Source organism: Lemur catta, chromosome 6 (assembly GCF_020740605.2).
Source record: "Lemur catta isolate mLemCat1 chromosome 6, mLemCat1.pri, whole genome shotgun sequence".
NCBI lineage: Eukaryota > Metazoa > Chordata > Mammalia > Primates > Lemuridae > Lemur > Lemur catta.
In genome coordinates, this window is record NC_059133.1 from 53,829,141 (window position 1) to 53,848,600 (window position 19,460).

At 33.4% G+C, this 19,460-nt stretch overlaps 2 protein-coding genes across 2 annotated transcripts; both read right to left on the reverse strand.

The window, feature by feature from the left end:
• Window positions 1–391: 391 nt before the first annotated feature.
• Window positions 392–1,330, reverse strand: LOC123639716 (olfactory receptor 6C74-like). The gene has a single exon (XM_045553775.1). The coding sequence runs from the start codon at window positions 1,328–1,330 to the stop codon at window positions 392–394; it is 939 nt and encodes a 312-aa protein (XP_045409731.1).
• A 14,510-nt stretch (window positions 1,331–15,840) lies between these two features.
• Window positions 15,841–16,932, reverse strand: LOC123639724 (olfactory receptor 6C74). The gene has a single exon (XM_045553783.1). It carries the CDS (start codon window positions 16,847–16,849, stop codon window positions 15,911–15,913), a length of 939 nt encoding a protein of 312 aa, XP_045409739.1. The 5' UTR covers window positions 16,850–16,932; the 3' UTR covers window positions 15,841–15,910.
• Between the last annotated feature and the right edge of the window lie 2,528 nt (window positions 16,933–19,460).

Below are 19,460 nucleotides of genomic sequence, written 5' to 3' on the forward strand. Positions count from 1 at the left end.
AACTGATCACAAATAAGTATAATAACCTCTGTGTTGTAGGATACATCAAATGTAATGTAAATGAAACAATATTTTGTAGTCTATACTAACTGGAATTATTAAAAAAGAAAATATATGTATGTAAAAACTTAGCTCAATTTCTTTCAGATATCTAGAGGAAAAGAAGTAAGATAAGAAAAAAAACATGTTTAATAAAGAATAGAAAGAAAATTATCTCCTGTAGGCCAAAGATTTTTGTGAAAAAAATAAAGTTTGAAAAGACATAAAGATTAATATCAAAGCAATGAAAAGAAAGAAAAGGAAGAGATTATATCTTGGAAGGTACTACTGAATACATTGATAATATTTGAGTCTCCTTTATTCATTTCCTTTATATAATGCAATGGAATGTTCATTTCTTTGAGAAAGAGATAGCCCTATATATCAGATTCACGAAGGCTTTCTTCACTTGTTGGTTTCTTAAGGTGTAGATGAAAGGGTTCAAAAGCGGAGCAACAGAGGTATTGAGCACCGAAATTCCCTTTGAAAAAGATACTCTTTGTTTGACCGATGGTTTAACATACATGAAGATGCAGCTGCCATAAGAAAGGGATATCACAATCATGTGAGAAGAACATGTGGAAAAAGCCTTTTTCCTCTGACTAGTTGAAGGGATTTTTAGAATTGTCAGGGCAATGTAAGTATATGATATTATCACCATTATCAATGTGACCAAGAGTGTCACTAAAGCTGAAACAAACCCCATCTTCTCGAGGAGCTGTGTGTCTGTGCAGGAGATCTGCAGGAGGGGGGTAGTGTCACAGTAGAAATGATCAACAATGTTGGAGGCACAGAAGTCAAGATTCAGGCCCAAGAGAAGTGGTGGAAAGATGACAAAAAATCCAGCAAGCCAGCAACCGAGGACCAGCTGTATGCAGATTTTGCTGCTCATGACGGTCATGTAATGCAGGGGCTTACAGATGGCAACATAGCGGTCATAGGACATTGCAGCCAGCAAGTAAAATTCAGATGCACCAAGTAGGAAGGCAAAAAACACTTGAGTGACACAGCTGTTATAGGAAATGGTTTTGTCCCCAGTTGCCATAACAACTAGCAATTTAGGGATGCATGTAGTAGTATAGGAAATTTCTAAGAAGGAAAAATTCCTAAGGAAAAAATACATGGGAGTCTTAAGGTGCGTATCCACCAGCGTGAGTGTGATGATGATCAGATTGCCAGTGATGCTTAACAAATAGGTGAGAAGCAGGAAGATAAACAACACGACTTTCAATTCTGGATTATCAGTCAAGCCTGCTAGGATGAACACTGTCACTCTTGTACGGTTTCCCATTACAGTCCAGCACTGAAGAGAAAAAATAATAATAATCTCTATGGAAAAATGACAGTGATAACTAGCGACTAAGCTAAAGTTAGCAAAGTGCCAGTTCAGATAGAGCAATACAATGTTCATTCGTGTTTTAAAGACAGTTATGCCAGGAAGAATAATAGTTTGTATTTCCATGGTATCTGGATAGAGAATTGAAACTTTACTTCCAAAGAACAATCTATATAATTGGTAGTAATGGTTCATTGGTTTTATGTGAACAAATGAGAGGGAAATTAAAAGAACTTAAAGGACAGAAAAATGCTTTTTCTTTCTTGATAGTATGCAAGAGTTTGGATGGTATGCCATTGCCTGTTCAATTAAAAAAGTTTACTTGAATAAAATTTTAAAAATTTACATACAACCCCCCAAATAAGACCTGTCATTAGAAGTACATGAATCAATATTTTGCATTTAACACACACACACACACACACACACACACATCTCTAGCCATGATCAATTACCAGGGCTAGTACACCTTTACTAATAAAACTTAAATGCCTGATTCTTATCTCATTTACTTTCATGGCTAATGAAATCCAATTTTAGATAAGTGAAAATAAGGCATAGGGAAGAATTTCATTTTCCTTTCCTGTCAGTATTTGCATCACCTCGATCTCTGTTGTTACCCCCATGCTTCCCACACTACACCCTAATAGCAAATTAGCAGGAACGGTCTGATAATGTCAGTGTATGCAGCAAGCCACTTCAGTTTTCCTCTGAGGTTATGGTTTTGAGAATGGACCAGGTAAAGTGAAAAGTGAGATACAAGAATATAGAAGCAGAGACAAATATATAAATATGGGTTTAGGAAATTGTACGTAATGAAAGAAGTAAACACATAGCTATATGGAAACCTAAGAACGATTTTAGATATAGGTTAATGAGCTAGAGAAAAAAATCAAAAGAATATTAAAATATGTAAATTAGTAAAAATTACAAGGGGGAAAATGTTATCAGTGAAAATTCTCTCCATCTACTTATATTCTTTATACTTACATTTTTGTTCTTTGTCTGAAATAGAGATTGAAAACATGAACAATTTTTAGTTTAGCATGGCCTAAATAAAAGAGTATTTGATAAATTTCAAATGCATAATGAATCACAGAGCAGTGCTGATACAAATTTTATTAATAGGAGTCATATATTTCCCTATCATAAGGATATTCCAATATCCAGCTAAAATGCAATTAAAGAGACATTAATCATGGGTAACTCTTTTCTACATCCAGCATATATTAACAGAGATGGTGAGATTAAGAAACAAATTTGTTCAGATTTGCAGAGCTAGTAAATTAGAGATTAAGGAATTGCAATTGAAAGAGTATATTCCCCAAAGTTGTTCCCTTAAAGGTACAAAATTTTGTACAAGCAATTATATGCCAGACGATAGTGCATTTCTTAAAAAAAAAAAAAAAGATAAATGATATCTCAAAGGGAAATTTTCTTACTGGGTGTCTTCATCCTCAAGCAGATAAAATAATTATTTGTGATGTGCATAGCAGTATATAAGGCAATGTTTTCTGTCTTGAGGATATTAAGGTAACTATTTACAACCTCTAAAACATACATTGAAGAAAGAATGCACATAAATAAATAATAAAAATATAAAAACAAATAAAAGTTGTTTCCAATAATATCTCGAGAAGTTTACAGGAAGAAATTTGGATTCTAAGATAGGTCTTAGAGGGAGATAGAGAAATGAGACAAGGTATTCCTGGGAGAAGAAACAGCCTGAACAGAAATGAACTGAAGGACACATGCATAACTTCATTAGAAACAATGAAGGGAGTTTTGCTGTTAAAACCATGTATTTTAATAATACAGGCATACATAACTGAAAAGAAATGACCGTTATTTTTCCTGGACATTCCTTTCACATTCAGATATTTGTGGAGGAATCTGTCACAAAATTTTCTTTATTTATACAAATTTCCTCAATGGCAACCCATTGTGTGAATCTAGAATTTTATCATGTCAGATCATACCTGTGTGAATCTAGAATTTTATCATGTCAGATCATACCCGTGTCCAACTTCAACAATCATGCACATCAACTACCCTCCAACATGCACGGTAAAAATAGTAACATTTACATTATGAAACAATTAGAAATTAGGTTACGAATGCAATTTTGTTTGTGTTGGATATTGTGAATGTCAAAAAATTTTTAAATGACAAACCATTTCAAGTCTAAATTACCATCATATTCCATTTGTCTTTTTTCATCATTTTCCCTAAATAAAAATTTTAAAAAGTTGGAAAAAGAAAAGGTTAATGCTTTGATGGTTAAAAGAGAACAACCATGAGTTACAATATATCTAACAGGAAATATTATCTTTAACTTTTTTAAATATTAATTATTTTTATCTTCTTGAGTGCTAAAGTAGTCTGCCAAAAAAAACTTTAAAATGCAAACATTTATCTTAAACACAAAAAATATCTTTAAAATAAATAGACACAGATTTATTCAAACAAAATCATCTGTGCTTGAACCAAGCACACTGATTCTTCATTACTCTGAATGAATCTCACTCTACCCCACCATGTTTTTTTTTCTCACCTATAAATGGCAATCCTGGAAATTGTTTGATTAGTTACTTTATTCCAGTTAGACTAGTGTATTAAATTTCTCCTTTATTATAATTTACTTAGTTGTGTACCGAATCCTTTTCTAATTAGCATTACCCCCAGTTCCATATGATATTAATCAACTCTTAATCCCATGGAGTTTTTATGCTTTCTATTCCCTGAAGGAAAATATCTGAAGATTATGACAAATTATCAGGAGAATATGAGATCCAGGAATACTACTTCCCAAAATATCACCTTTTTTAAATTTTTTTTTTTTTTTGCTATTTAAGTATTCTTTCCAGGCACTAAATGTTTTTAAAAACAAAATATTTATTTAAAATAAACAACCTTAAACTATGTCTACAGAGAATTCAGTATAGAAATTCAGCATAATATGTGTTTGCCTTCCCCCACATCTGTTTTGAAATCCCAGATATATAGACAAGGATTTAAAAACAGGGAAAAAAAGATTATTTTAGTAGGAATAAAAGCTGAAAATATAAAATGTAGAACGCAGCTTATCATAGACAAAATTGTAACACAAGCTAAATGCACCATTATTAATTTACTAGCCACACCTAAACATTTTATGTCCTGTAAAAATTTCAGTTTCTTTTCTGCAGTCTTTGGAATGTTATCTAGTATCAGAAACTTATATTTCAAAGTAAGTAAGCATTCTCCACTTCTTCTATATTAATAGAATATTTCGTGCCCTAGGCTTCCTTGCAACTTATTGTGACCATGTGACTAGAGTTTGGCCAAAGAGTGTAAATGAAGATAATTTGTGCAACTTCCAGGGACTATCCTTTGATAAAAAAGGGGTTGCCCTTCTCCACCTTTTTACCTCATAATGCAGATGTGATGGCAAGCCATTCAGAGTCATGAGTGAGTAAATACACTAGGAATGGCTCATCAACAAGATAGAACACACCCAGGTCCCTGGCAGCATTGCATGCCTACCAGCATAGAAACACAAGAATTTATGGGAAAAGTTCAACTCCCAACCTGAACATTTATGAGATAAAAATGTTTCTTTTCTTTAAAGCACTGTGATATTTGTCTTTCTAAAATTCTGCCAAATTTATGTTATTACCAAAAACTAAGAAGGTTCTGAAATTTGACCCTACCTTTAGCCTGACAGGCTAGCCCACCGATATTTCATATATGCTGATGGAAAAGACAAGTCTGTTGGGTCAGAGACTGAGGACTTTTTTACTCATTACATAGCAGGCAACAGAAGTGTCATGTTCTCATCAGTTCCTCTCTTGCCTTAAATCCAATGGGGGTCAATTTAAAGGGAAGCCCTGGTAGATGTTTCTGGGAAACCCAACGTTTAGTAAATTCCCAAACTTTTAAGGGACTACTTGGAAATCTGCCTAACTTTGCCCCACTAGGAGATGTTATTTTTAATATGCTAGTCAGAAAAAAAATAAAATCTAATCTGCCTTGCCCCAGAGGGAAACACTGTTTTTATCTTTCAAATCTGTTTGCTATAAAACATTCTTGAATGCATAGTTCAGGAAAAGCAACATATGAAAGTGCGTGGAGAATTCCTCCCAATGAATCTGTCCCCTATATGACTCTATTGACCTCTTGTTTAGTATTCAGGTCTTTTAAAATCATTCGTAAGGTGAAAGGCACAGTATTTTCAGAAGGGAAGCAAGGCACTAGCATACAAGCAGTACAAATATAATGATGTATGAAGTCCCATGGCAATTGTTTATTCTTTTGTGGGGAGCCACCCAAGTTAGACCTAGCTATTCAGATTACAGGTTAGCATTACCTCCAACATCACCTTTTGGCTGACTGGCTCCTAATTTAGGCTGGGAGGTCCAAGATCAAGAGACATCACGTGGCAAGGAAATATGTGTACATGAGATAAGAGAAAAAGGGATCGAAATACTGGGATAACTAACCTACTCTCACAATAATGGCATTAATCCATCCATGAGGGCAAAGCCATCATGACCTGATTGCCTCCTAAATGTTCCCCCTCTTGACATGTGCACTGGAATGTTTATTGTAGCACGATTCACAATTGCAAAGATGTGGCATCAACCCAAGTGCCCATCAATACATGAGTGGATTAATAAAATGTAGTATATGTGTACTATGGAGTACTGCTCAGCCATAAAACAAATGATGAACTAATAATAGCTTTTGTAACAACCTGGGTGGAACTGGAGACCATTCTTCTAAGTGAAGTATCGCAAGAATGGAAAAACAAATATCACATGTACTCACCATTAAATTGGAACTGATTGATCAACACCCATGTGCACATATAGTAGTAAAACTCAGTGGAAACCAAGCAGATGGGGGGAGAAGGGGATAGGTAAATTCACACCTAGTGGGTACAGTTCATACTGTCTTGGTGATGGGCACACATATAACTTTGACTCAAACTGCAGAAAAGCAAATCATGTAACCAAAACCTTTGTACTCCCATAATGTTCTGGAAAAAAAAATCAAAAAAATAATAAAAAAAAGAAAAATATGTATTTTTTTCTAGAATTTACAATATACATTTTAAACTAATCTAAGTCCACCTTCAAATAACACTATGCCACTTCATATGGAGTGTGGGTAACATAAAGGAGTTTTTCCAATTTTTGTCTCTTCTCATGTGTAACATTGTTGTTACTGATTTTAAATATCACCCAATATATTGTTACCGCTATTGTTTTAAACAAATGATTATCTTTTAGATCACTTAAAAATTAAAAAAAATTAAAAATATATATTTTTTGCCTGTATTTGATCTTTTTCCAATGCTCTTCTTTTCTTTGATTCACTAGTATTATACTGATTTCTATTTATATGATGGTAAGATGTGGGGATATCAGGGCATTCCATAATCTTTCAAGTAAACTGTAGCCATTTAGTGGGCCTCTGTCACTGGACTATGATCTTCGCAGGTATTTCTCCAAGGATATTTATATTTTCCTCCCTGGTCCCTACTCCCCTCCCTGGCTACAGCATTCCCTATTTGCATCCTTAAAGGCATGACATCTGCTGACTAAGCCCTCCCTTTGGTGAGACAGGAAATCTAATAAGGGACAGATGGGGAGGATGCAATTCATCTAGATAGCGTTAGACTCTGGCAAATTTTTTCCCATGGAGAATGAATGGACCTTTGCTATGGAAAAGGCTCCGGGTGTATTTCACAGTGAATACTCTTTCCTTCACTTGGCAGGAACATAAGAGGGTTATTTCCCAAATATTTATCATGAGAACCTGCTGGGGTTACTTGAGGTAAAGCCCATAAATGTGTTAGGGATCCATTAAGATTATAACCTCCAAGAATTTCTCATTCTCATTCTCATCCACACTCAGCCTTCAGCAATTCATCAAAATTAGTTTATAAGTGTTCCTACTAGTTTATTGTTCCTATGGCTTCTGTTCCAGGTAAGGAGATATCAGATATGACTCTCTGGATGCAACTCTCCAGATTTTAGGGTGGCATTTTTTCTCACAACTTCAGTTTTCTAATGGGTCCAAGAAAAGTCAGTGGTTTTCAGTGGTCCAGGTTTTTCTTAACATAAGGAAGTAAGTGACAACTTTCAAGCTTTACCAGCCTGAGTTAAAACTGGAAGTCCCTGGCACATTTACTTTTCATTTCAAGCAGCTGGACATCTGTGTATAGGTCATATAAACTTCTTATCTTTTCATTATACCCAAAGCCCTCTACCAGGTTTGGGGATTTCTTGACCCTTGTTCCTTACATTTAAAGGAGTGAGTAACAACTAAAAGTACTTCTCAGGTGGCTAGCTCCAATCCCGCCTGCTGGCCCTGCATCTCATTAACAGGTAGGACAGTGGGGAACTCTTGACTCTCCTCACTCACCACTTAGGCAAGAAAATCCAAGACTTGAATCTGGGGATTCTTTTAAATCTCTGACCTTGCCCATGGAAAACCCGTGTGCCTTCCTATTCCTGAAAGTCATCTGTCAGCATTTCATCTTTTTCACCAAAATTGTCAAGAACTGGAAAGGGTGTAATAGGTTAGCCAACCACACTTTTGTAGATGCTGGCAGACAGCACAAGACTCCTGGGTCAGAAGCAATAGATGTTACTCAGGGCATAGCAGGTAGCATGAGCTCCATGTTTTCATCAGTTCCCTCGGCTTCCCAATCCCCGGGAGGTGCAGTGCAGAGAATGCCTACATGGATGCTGCAGACACAGTCCGTGACACAGCTAAAAAATCCCCTGAGCTTAGGAAACCTCTTTTATTTTAAAGAGATTGTTAGAAAATCTGCCCAACCTTGCCACACTGGGAGACATTTTCTTTATAATCCTAGTCAGGAAAAAAATCTGCTTGCTGCCCTTGAGGGAGAAATTATTTCTATCTTTCAAAGCTGAATGATATAAAACATCTTTGTAAAAATAATCCAGAACAAGAGCTAGTACAAAATGTGCGGAAATACCATGGAGAATTGCAACCCAAACGTCATGACTATTTGGTATCACAAGTGGTTGCATGACATAGACACTTAAGGAGGGGAATTTGGAATTAGTTATCTCATCTTGAAGTTTCTGAAGACAGTGCTATGACAATAAAAAAAAATGGAATATTAGGAGTCCACAGTGTGAAGCATTGTCATCTGGAAAAAAGCTTGAATTAAAGATGACATTTCTCAAACTGGATGTAGGTGACAGAGAGCAATGTGATAAACATCAGAAACGTAAATACTATACATGCTATAACACGGGAAGGCTATTTCCAACCACATTGAGGATCTTAAAGAAAGAACATGACAAGTTTGTGCCTTCAAATTACTAGCTTGAGTTATGGTCAGCAAACCATGGCATTCCCATGACTGTCCAGAATATATTTATTATCTCTTAAATCCTCATGTCAGTTGTGGCTGAAAACAGGTAGGCTCTGATCTTGCAGTTTGTTACATAGCAACATCAGTTAAATTTACATCCTTACCAGATCGCTTTTGTGAAAGTTCATTGATTGGAAATCTGAGGTGGGGCATACCGACTGGAAGTATAGATAGATATGGACATGTAAGTAGATATAGATATATAGATATTGAGACATTTCAAATATTTCTGATTACTCCAAGGAAAAATTACATTGGAATTCATTGTCTGCAGAAGGTATTCCACTTACTGTATCTTATGGCACTAATGCCATCCTGCTTAAAGACTAATGACCACAGATATTGTAGCTAACTTTAAAAGAGGATTCCAGATATCCTCTTACCACTTCACTAGAAATATTAACTGTCTCCATGTTAATAAATAGTCATATGCAGCATGATATCCAGGGCCAAATAAAAATCAGACCTCAAATGAGAAGACCCATATATTTAATAATTTACAAATTTATACTGACAAAAGCCTGGGGAATATACATGGCAATAGAATATTAGGGTAATATTCCAAAGAGAAAGTAAATATAATTTTATATCAGGGTGAATTTTAATTTATTAATGTATTTTAGTGATTGTGGATTTAATGGAAAAGCTCAAGCTTTTAATGGAGGCTGTAATTTTTTGTTACATTGGACAGCTATAACTTGGACTCATGAGTATTTGTCCTAATGAAGAATTGCCAAAAATATCTATTTTAATGAAGAAAAATAAATCTAAAAATGTAGGATGACAGTGATATGGAACAGTTTTATCATGTGCAATTCACTTACATATTTCTTAACTATGTAACTGAAGAAGACCCAGAAGAAATTCTTTCTCTGAGATATTGACGTATTCACAAGGGGGTTTGCTAGCACATTTAAAAAGTATTGTAACCATTGGTATAAAATGAAGACTTCATTAAAATAAACTCCCTGATTTCTTTGGAGATGATGGATCCTGGGAAGGCAGAGGCTATGTTATAGCACTTAACTGACATTGGCAAGTTGAGTGTTGTTACTGATTGGTTAGTAGGGCTAAAATGGTTACCAAAATTACATGATACATTTTAGTAGTGAATAACAGATCATGGAGTTCCTAGGACTAAAACAAACAGCCCATTAAGTAACTAATTGGTCTATATAATTCAAAGAACTCTAGGATGAGTGAAAGGAAGAGTGATTCAACCATTAAAATGGAGTTAGAGCTCCTTATCTAATTACAAACTTTAGTCATTTTCTAGAACCAGAACCCATGAAGTAAGTTATCTTTGAGGAAGGGTCATACATTGATATTAATATCTAAATTTTTCTCTAGTCTTCCTCAAAGCATAGATGGTTCTTTCCCAAGAAAACTGTCCAGTGAAGATAAATACAGATTCTTAGGGATTGTTTGACTTCATTTCTGAGCTAGTCTTAATTACGATGACTATAGAATGCCAGTGTGTTCACTTATTAGAGTGGAAGATAACTGGGTTGGAAGAAGGTTTATTGATAAGTTGTCAATATGTGCTAATCTATATTGCAGTGATTCTAGTGCATGTGCAAAATTTTCCTGTGCATATAGTTAAAAAAGATATATTCAGGGCCAAGTAGAAAACCATGAAGTCTCCCTCACTAACAAATAATAAATCTAAAGCATCTAAAACATTATATCCTTGGTAGTACTTGAGACCTTAAGGCCACCATTAAAGACTTATAAAAGGAAGAAGCAGCAGTGATGATTTATTCCGTGTACCAGTTCAACTCAAACATTTACCTCTCCTAACACAGATAAATTTTAGAAGATGACAATGAACCCATAAGGTAAATTAGGTGATAACTTCAATTGCAATTGTCTTTTAAGTTGTCTATTTATTTGAATATATCAAAACAATTTTGGCACTAAATATCCATTTATTCATTTGGTGAGTGCACTTTTATGGTTCAATAGATAATACCAGAAACATATCACACAGCTTGTCAAATAAATTAACATGCCTTCTTACTCCAGCCCTTTGCTATTATTCATTCCATGGGCCAGCAAACTACAGCCCATGGGCCAAATACAGCCCAAGAACTGTGTTTGCACAAACTTTCATCTAAGAATTTTGGTTTTTTACATTTTTGAGGGATTATTAGAAGAAAAAGGAGGAGGAAGAGGAAAAGGAGGAGAAGCATATACGTGTATGATGACATGATAATAATCATTTTAAAAAGTTGTAACAAATACAGAATCAGAACTTCTCAGGCAAAATATTTTTAAAAGACACCTTAAAGAGAATTATGGAATTTTATTTTACAAGTAGACATATCCAAATTTTCCCTTTTCTGTGATAACAGCCATCAATAATATGCTTTTTTTTTTTTTTTTTTTTTGAGACAAAGTCTCACTCTGTTGCCCAGGCTACAGTGCCATGGTGTCAGCCTAGCTCACAGAAACTTCCAACTCCTGGGCTCAAGCCATCCTCCTGCCTCAGCCTCCTGAGCAGCTGGGACTACAGGCATGTGCCACCATGCCCGGCTAATTTTTTCTATATATTTTTGGTTGTCTAGCTAATTTATTTCTATTGTTAGTAGAGACGGTGTCTCGCTCTTGCTCAGGCTGGTCTCGAACTCCTGAGCTCAAACGATCCACCTGCCTCGGCCTCCCAGAATACTAGGATTACAGGCATGAGCTACCGCACCTGGCCAATAATATGCTTTCTTGAAGATATTACCCATTACTCTATTCCAAAATAGATGATATTTTAGCAAAAAGTGAAAAAGTAACCAGTTTTCAAAAGAAAGTTGAAATAAGTAAGAAATCTGAAAATAGATTGTCAGGAGTTCCCACTATGTTTTTTATTACTGCAAATTATGTAGACACATTCATTATAAAAATGCTCATCTACCTATTAGAAAACTTGGAAACAGAATCATTTTAATACTTTCTAAAATTTTCTAATAAAAAAATTTGTGTGCTTTTAAAATACTATATAAAAATGAAAAATCAAGATGATTAACATCAGAGAAGATAGAAGTATAGTAGCTCAACTTCAAAAAATATTTGAATGGGACTGAACAATAATTATTACGCTTTCCACTTCTTTTAAGCTGATTCTGCATGTTATTACAAAGCATTAATTTTGTACTATGACAACACTACTAATAGTATTAAGTAAAATAAACTTGCAATAAAACTTTCAGATCATTTATCAAAAAAATTAAATCATATTTTAAAATATACTAAAGTAGACTTAATTAAAGTGAAACTAATATTTATATCATTAATAAAATTAAAAGTTATACCCTAAAGTTACGTTATAAACCATATTGCTTCTTTTCTATAATTTCCCTACTTAATTTCTATTTTTATATTAAAATTTCAAAATATTTTATGCTGTTGTCAATACATAATTTATACATAAATAAATGTACAAAATACTGTGAATACATATATGTTTTATTGACAGAATTTTTGATAAATGTCAATTGAAGACTTAATAAAAGAAAAACAACTCCATAATTTTTGAGATATAGTGATCTTAATGCTTGAAGATAGCATTTATTTTGTTATAAGCATTTTTTTCTCAAGTTCCCTATCATTATACTCTAAATATTTTCTGATATACATAATTCCTAAATTAATGACAACATTAATTATTTTCTTTTGACTTAGAAAGATTTTTCAAAACTTATTTTAAAGTGTGGAACAAAAACTAAGCAAAATTTTTGAGGTATGTTATAATGGGACTTTATTTATCATAAAATTTAATTCTTTCATCAGTGCTCATACATACTCCATGTTTATAAAGAACTCAAAGTATCTTGAGCAGCCTTTAAAAAACAAAAATAAACAAACAAAAAAAGAACTTGAAGTTTTCTAACACCTAAACATTGTTTTTTCACACCACCTGTTATCAAACCTAATCTATTAATTATTCTATAACAGACATTCTGAACCTAGCCTTAACTTTTTATATTAATTTCCATCATATGCCACATCTAAATCTTATTTTGTTGGTGAACATATTACCTTTACTCTTATTTCCTATCATTCACTACTTCATTAATTAATTAATTTATTCCTTATTAGTCACTGGGTTAGGTAAAGAGAATATAGAAATTTGTAAGATGTAGAATCCATTGCAGTAAACAAATGCTGTTCATTACATGTGCTATGGTAAGCACCATCTAGAGTTGACTACAAATAGTATAAAAGTTTGAGTATGTAGTGACTAACAGACACTTGTCAACCAGGCCTTCCACAGGAGGCTCCATATTATTAACTTTAATGAATGATTGAAGTTTTACAAACTAGCAGAGAAGATTTGGGCAAGAAGCATGCATTGTCTGTATGCGAGAGCACACGATTTTTGCAACATGCTTAATTGTATCACGGGTTGAATGATAGAACTACTAGTTGGAAGAGATAAGAAACGAAACTAGAAAGGCCAAGTTATGAAAATATTTGAGGAGTTTGAATATTATTTTGGAAGCAATAGAGAACCACCAAAAATTTGTTAGCAGAATGGTGGCATGATCCATTTATATTTTAGAAAGTATTCTTAATAACAATGTGGAGAATGAGTTAGAAATAAAAGGCTGGAAGGCTATTTAAGAAAATTAATATACTTTGAGTCTAGCTTGTCTTAACACTTATTCAGCATATATTAGTGAAATACAAACTTAGTTATTTTTTCCCTTTCGGTTCCAGAGAAAAAAGAACATTGAGAATGGAATAAATAGGTACACAAAAGGAATTTTAATAATTTTAAAAGTCTAGCAAAATTTGAAAATCAAAAGTTCTAATAATGAACCCTGATCTCTGGTATTTGCACAGTAAACCAGATTACTAATGATTTATTTTAAATTAAGTGAAAAATTACTTGCACTAATCATTTCCCATGATAGCTTGGGCCTAGAGTTTCTTTCCTTTGTATTTGCCATCATCCACTTACAAACAGTATACAAATGGAAGGAAAAAAATCCTATGCATTCTAAGTAGTTAAACGTAGTAAGTATATTTCTGAATTTTGCAAAGTTATTGACAATTATTTTTAAATACAAGGGAAAAGGGAGAAGTTATACTCTTTGATCTATATTAAACGATTAATAAATATACCTACATATCTGATTTTTAAAAGCACTAAATAGGCTTAGAGTTCATACATAAAGAAAGAGTTATATGTAAGGAAGATGAGGCAGGAAAAAAAGAATAAATTAAATAATCAATGTAATATTCAGAAAGATAAAATAATCATTCCATACAATTGCATGTGGCAGCAAGTGAAGATGCAGTTAACAGTGTTCAGAAGAAAATCTGAGATATTCTGGCAATGGAATTTTTGTCAGATTCCAAACATTCTGAGTCAACTTTTCCTAAGTGCAGTTATCTATAAAGTAGAAATTTTTGTGCATATAAACTTAAATTCCTGACAGAAAAAAAAAAGCCAAATATTGAAAGTTAAGGACACTTCTTTGATGTCGTTATCTATTATCAAATAAAATACTCTTAAAGTATTGCAGTTTTATGAAAACCATGTACACATACACAGCTGCTATTCAAAATGACCATTTGAATCTTCTCAGCTTCTTCTCAAAGCCACATCAGTATTTATCTAGATAAATGGATTTAAAGATTGTCACTAATGCTCATAAAATTCATATTCAATTTCTTGCTAACCTGGAGGTCTGACAAAGTTATATTTACTTTGAAATATAAAGGGACAAAATTCGCTCTTTTTGTTTTATTTAACTCGTAACTTTAGTAGTATCATTAAGTGATCCACTTCATTGAGAAAAATCTCTGTTTTTTTACTTACATTCTTAAAGGCATCTTTCATGTGTTTCTTTCATAATATATAAATGAAGGGATTCAATATGAGGGCAACAGAAATACTGAGCTGAGCTATCCCTTTTAACAATTTGGTAAGTCAAAAAATAATAATCCTACCAGTCAGAAATCATCTAAGAACTCAACAGTTACTTTGCATGGAACCTAAGTCATAGAAAAATATTCATTGAGGAAATTTACACTAGTCTTTAAGGGAAAATTCTTCCCTTTTGCCACACTGACTTTTAATACCATTCAAAGGAAAAGGGTAAAAACATTCTGCTATGCACATGATCAGCAAATGTAGCTAATTTTAATGTTTGAATCACTTAATTTGAAAAATAAGGTACTCTATAGATCCCATACGGCCTTAATTTATCTATGATATTCCTTAAAATCTATTGAATTCTCTAAAATAATCTTAATGTTCTTTTGCATTCTAAGTGATACATGGGTAGAGATGGATTTTCACTTTGTTTTGCTAACAGTGCGTAAGAGGTTCATGGGCTTTAAGGGACCATTTTTTGTCATCCATGGGTTTTTGGTTTTGCTTTTTGACATCAGCAAGTTATTTAATCTGTATATGACTTATGTTTTTATGCATAAAGTAGCATGGCAATACCTGTTTTGAAGATGAATCTGATAATACATTTCACAAAACCTGGCACATGATAAACAATAAATGTTAGCTCTAATTTCTATCTGATAACTGCAGTGGCAGTAACGCTTTAACCCCTTAAATTTTTAAAATTCATTTCTGAGATTACACTATATCTCTAAGCCTTGTTAAAAATTTGAAACTATCAAACCGTGTAATTAAAGAAATGCCACCAAGTTGATTTGCTTCAAAATTCTACTAAACAATGAGTAAGAAAATCAGATTTAGCATTCTGCATCCACCAATAATAATAAACTCATTAGGTGATCAAATCTAGGTAGTGTATTCAGCTCTATATAAAATGTATAACAAATTGAATCCCTGAATTCCAGAACAGTGAAAAAGAGTGTGGAAAATTTGAAGTCCACTTTGTCTTCGTCTGAGAGAATTCTGAGAGGAAATCTTTAGAGGTTCCAAATATACAGACAAATGATTTTGACCAAAGCCAAGAAATATCTTTTCTATGGTTCTCTCAGACTGAGGGAAAAATACAAGTGAGAGTTAGGCTTTGGAAATTAGACAGGTCCCAGCAAAAATTATAAGTGAAAAAAGAGGAATATTATTTTCAATACAGGTATTGGAGAGCTCTGTGACACACTCCACTCTTCTTGTTTGATTTAACTCATAACTTTAGTAGTATCATCAAAATGATTCACTTCATTGAGAAAATCTCAATCTTTTTGGTAATGTTCTTAAAGGCATCTTTCACTTGTTTGTTTCTCAGGGTATAAATGAAGGGATTCAACATGGGGGCAACAGAAGTACTGAGCAGCGCTATCCCTTTATTTAAAGACACTCTTTCCTTTGCAGAGGGTTTCACGTACATGAAGATGCAGCTGCCATAAGAAATGGACACGACAACCATGTGGGAAGAACATGTAGAAAATGCCTTTTTCCTCTGCTGAGAAGAAGGTATTTTCAGAATAGTCTTGATAATGTTTGTGTAGGAGAGAATCACTAGCACCAGTGTAACCAGGAGCGTTAAAATGGCAGAGAAAAGCATCATTAATTCTATTACGTTTGTGTCTGTACAAGAGAGCTGCAGTATAGGAGAAACATCACAGAAGAAATGATCTACAGTGTTGGCTGCACAGAAATCAAGCTGCAGACCCATAAGGAGTGGTGGAAAAATTATTAGGAAACCAGCCAACCACGAAGCAAAGACCAGCAAGTTGCAGACTCTGCTGCTCATGATGGTCGTGTAATGCAGGGGTTTGCAGATGGCCACATAGCGGTCATAGGACATGGCCACCAGGAGAAAAAACTCAGTTGCTCCCAAGAGAATAGTGAAAAACAGCTGTGCTGCACAGCTGTTGTAAGAGATGGTCTTATCACCTGTTGCCATACTAACAAGAAATTTGGGAATACAGACAGTTGTAAAGGAGACTTCCAAAAATGAAAAATTCCGGAGGAAGAAATACATGGGTGTCTTAAGATGCAAATCCAGTAAGGTGAGGGTGATGATGGTTACATTCCCAGTGACACTCAGCATATATGTGGACAAAAGGAGAAGAAAAATGACCACCTGTAATTGTGGATCATCTGTCAGCCCAAGAAGAATAAAAGTTGTCACTGTTGTATGATTTCTCATAGTTGATTTCTATTTTTAAAAAATAAGAAAAAATTAGAACTGAAGGAGGAAGATCTGCATGAGACATCTATTTTTCTTGAGGTTATCCATAAACACACTTCTATGTACACCCAACCTCCCTTAAAAGCAGCCTATAAAAATTTGTTTATATAATTTTTACTCAAATTTTTACTAACTAAATGCAAATGTTTGAGTTTCTTTTCTTTTCTTAAGGGCCATAGACCTAAGCATTCCAAAGGGATAACATATCACATTGATAAAGCCGTAAAAATGTAAAACAAACACAAAAACTATCATAATATTTTTACTTTTAACTGTTTTGTATTTGACTTTTTGTTCCAAAGTATTTACTTTAAATTATTTTACACTGTCTAATGACTCTTCTTTACTAAACCATCTTTTTCTCCGTGTTTGTTACTCTTTTTTTCTTTTTTAAATAGGCTTTGCTATTCTTTAAGTCAGATTTCAGCTAGGGACTCTCTGTCTTTTAAAATTAGCGTAAAATTGACTTAAACATCTCTAAGGCATACACAGTGGGAGTTCAATAACCTCACCCAACTTCTGAAAGTTCTTCAAGATTTACATCCTCATGACCACTTTTAGTTCTGCTTTTCTGTTTTTGTCTAAAGACAAATTTACTTTCATCTCACTCGCCCTGGTTGTTCTCTTTTCTCTGATGTATACTCGAGAATACATAAGTGTATCCTCATGTATGATAATTGTTTTGTTTGTATAGTCTGTTCACAGAATATTTGTAGTGTCATAGGAGAGTCCTACAAAACAAACTACTTAACAATAAAATGTTAGCTGGCTATGCCAGGTAGTTTTCATTACTGCCAGGGCTCTGCATGTTTCTCCTGGTTGCCATGGTAGTCTGTTTCCTTTGCTTCTGTATCTGATTCACATCCACCTGCTCTGCTCTTTTCTTTCTAGTTCAGCACATAATTTAAAATTACGTTAACTTTTTCATTTTACCTTGTTTTTTTTGTCTTCTTCCAGAACATATTTAGGTCCTCATATTCATTTCCTAAAAAGTTTATCATATCACTAAATTTTTCTAAAGAATGACAGTATTTTCCCTACAAAGAATATTATGCCATTTGTTAAACTGTATTTGAACCACATTACATTTTGTATGTTGCAGCTCTCATATTAAAAAAATGTACAAACATCTCCAGCAATTACAAACGATTATGAGATAACTGAGATTGTGTCCTAAATGCCTTCATTTCTTTTTTTACTTCTTTCTTTGCTTTCCTATTCTCTCCAATTCATCATTTTCCTAAAAATGTCTATATCCTGGTCATTTAAATATGCATACTCAGTAGGGAGATTTTTTAAATTCAAGGTTACAGTTTATATTTAAGGTCAAAAAACACAGGAAAACCTCAATCAACAAAAGATGAGTTATATAAGGTGCCAGAGTATAAAGTCATAAAGGAATTCATATGGATACTGTCTAGCCTCAATTTAAATTACAATGAAAAAAATGATTACAAACTACTTGATAGCATTAGTTTGCTTCTTAATTCCATAATAAAATGTTTTCTAGATGATAGTAAAAGTCATATGTTTCCACCACCATTATAGTTCCAAAGGCATCTGTGGCTGTTTTGGCAATTCATAAGTAAGATAAGAGGAATCTTTGGGATATTAAAATTGGATTTCACATGAAATGTTTCAATTCCGTTGAATTCAATATGACTGCTTGATATATATAAAAGAAAATTTCCCAAGTTCAGAAAAAAATTCATTTTCAGTGTCATGTTTCACAGTATTCACAACTACCATGCATACTAGAAGTATATGCAATCATAATTATAGGAAGCAAAATTCATTCATTTATTAAAATGCATTCTTGATTCTGTTGGATACTGTGAAGATCTGATCAAAACTAGATTTCTACAAACTGAAAGGTTCAAAGGTGTCTCATAACACAATTCATTCTTTCAGTATAACTTTCAAAATGGTAAGCTTAATGCTTGTTCTGTAAAAAAAAAAAAATTAGCTATAACTTTATACCATACTTTTGCAATGATTTTACAAAGAAATCATTTATTTTCTACAGCTTCATGCAACAAAGTTAGTATGATTAAACTAAGTACATAATTTATTCCAAACCTTAATTTATTCAGTAGCAATTTTTTTCCCAATTGTCTTCTTTAGATGTGAGTCTCAGAACAGAGGCAATTTCTGAATGTTGCATATCCATCACATATTTATGTTGCCTAAACTTATATTTCTATCTCACATTCTCATCTAAAAATACACTAGCATCAGAAACATATATGCAGGTGTGGAAGTCGAAAGATTTTATCATGACAAAAATCTTATCTAGTCTCATTTCGTCTCATGATTTTTATTAAAAAGAGGCAATGTTCTCCAATTTATGTTAAATTTGAAGCATATTTTCCTTGGTTACACACAATATATATATATATGTGTGTGTGTGTGTGTGTGTGTGTATTTAAGTCTAGAAAGGAAAGGTAAAAAGAGAAAATTTCAGGCTTATTGTTTACTCTAAGATGTTTCCAGCCTATATGAGAAACCAAATAGCTTGTTTTGTGGTTTTTAAGATTGCAGAAACTAAAATCCTTTTTGTACACTATGC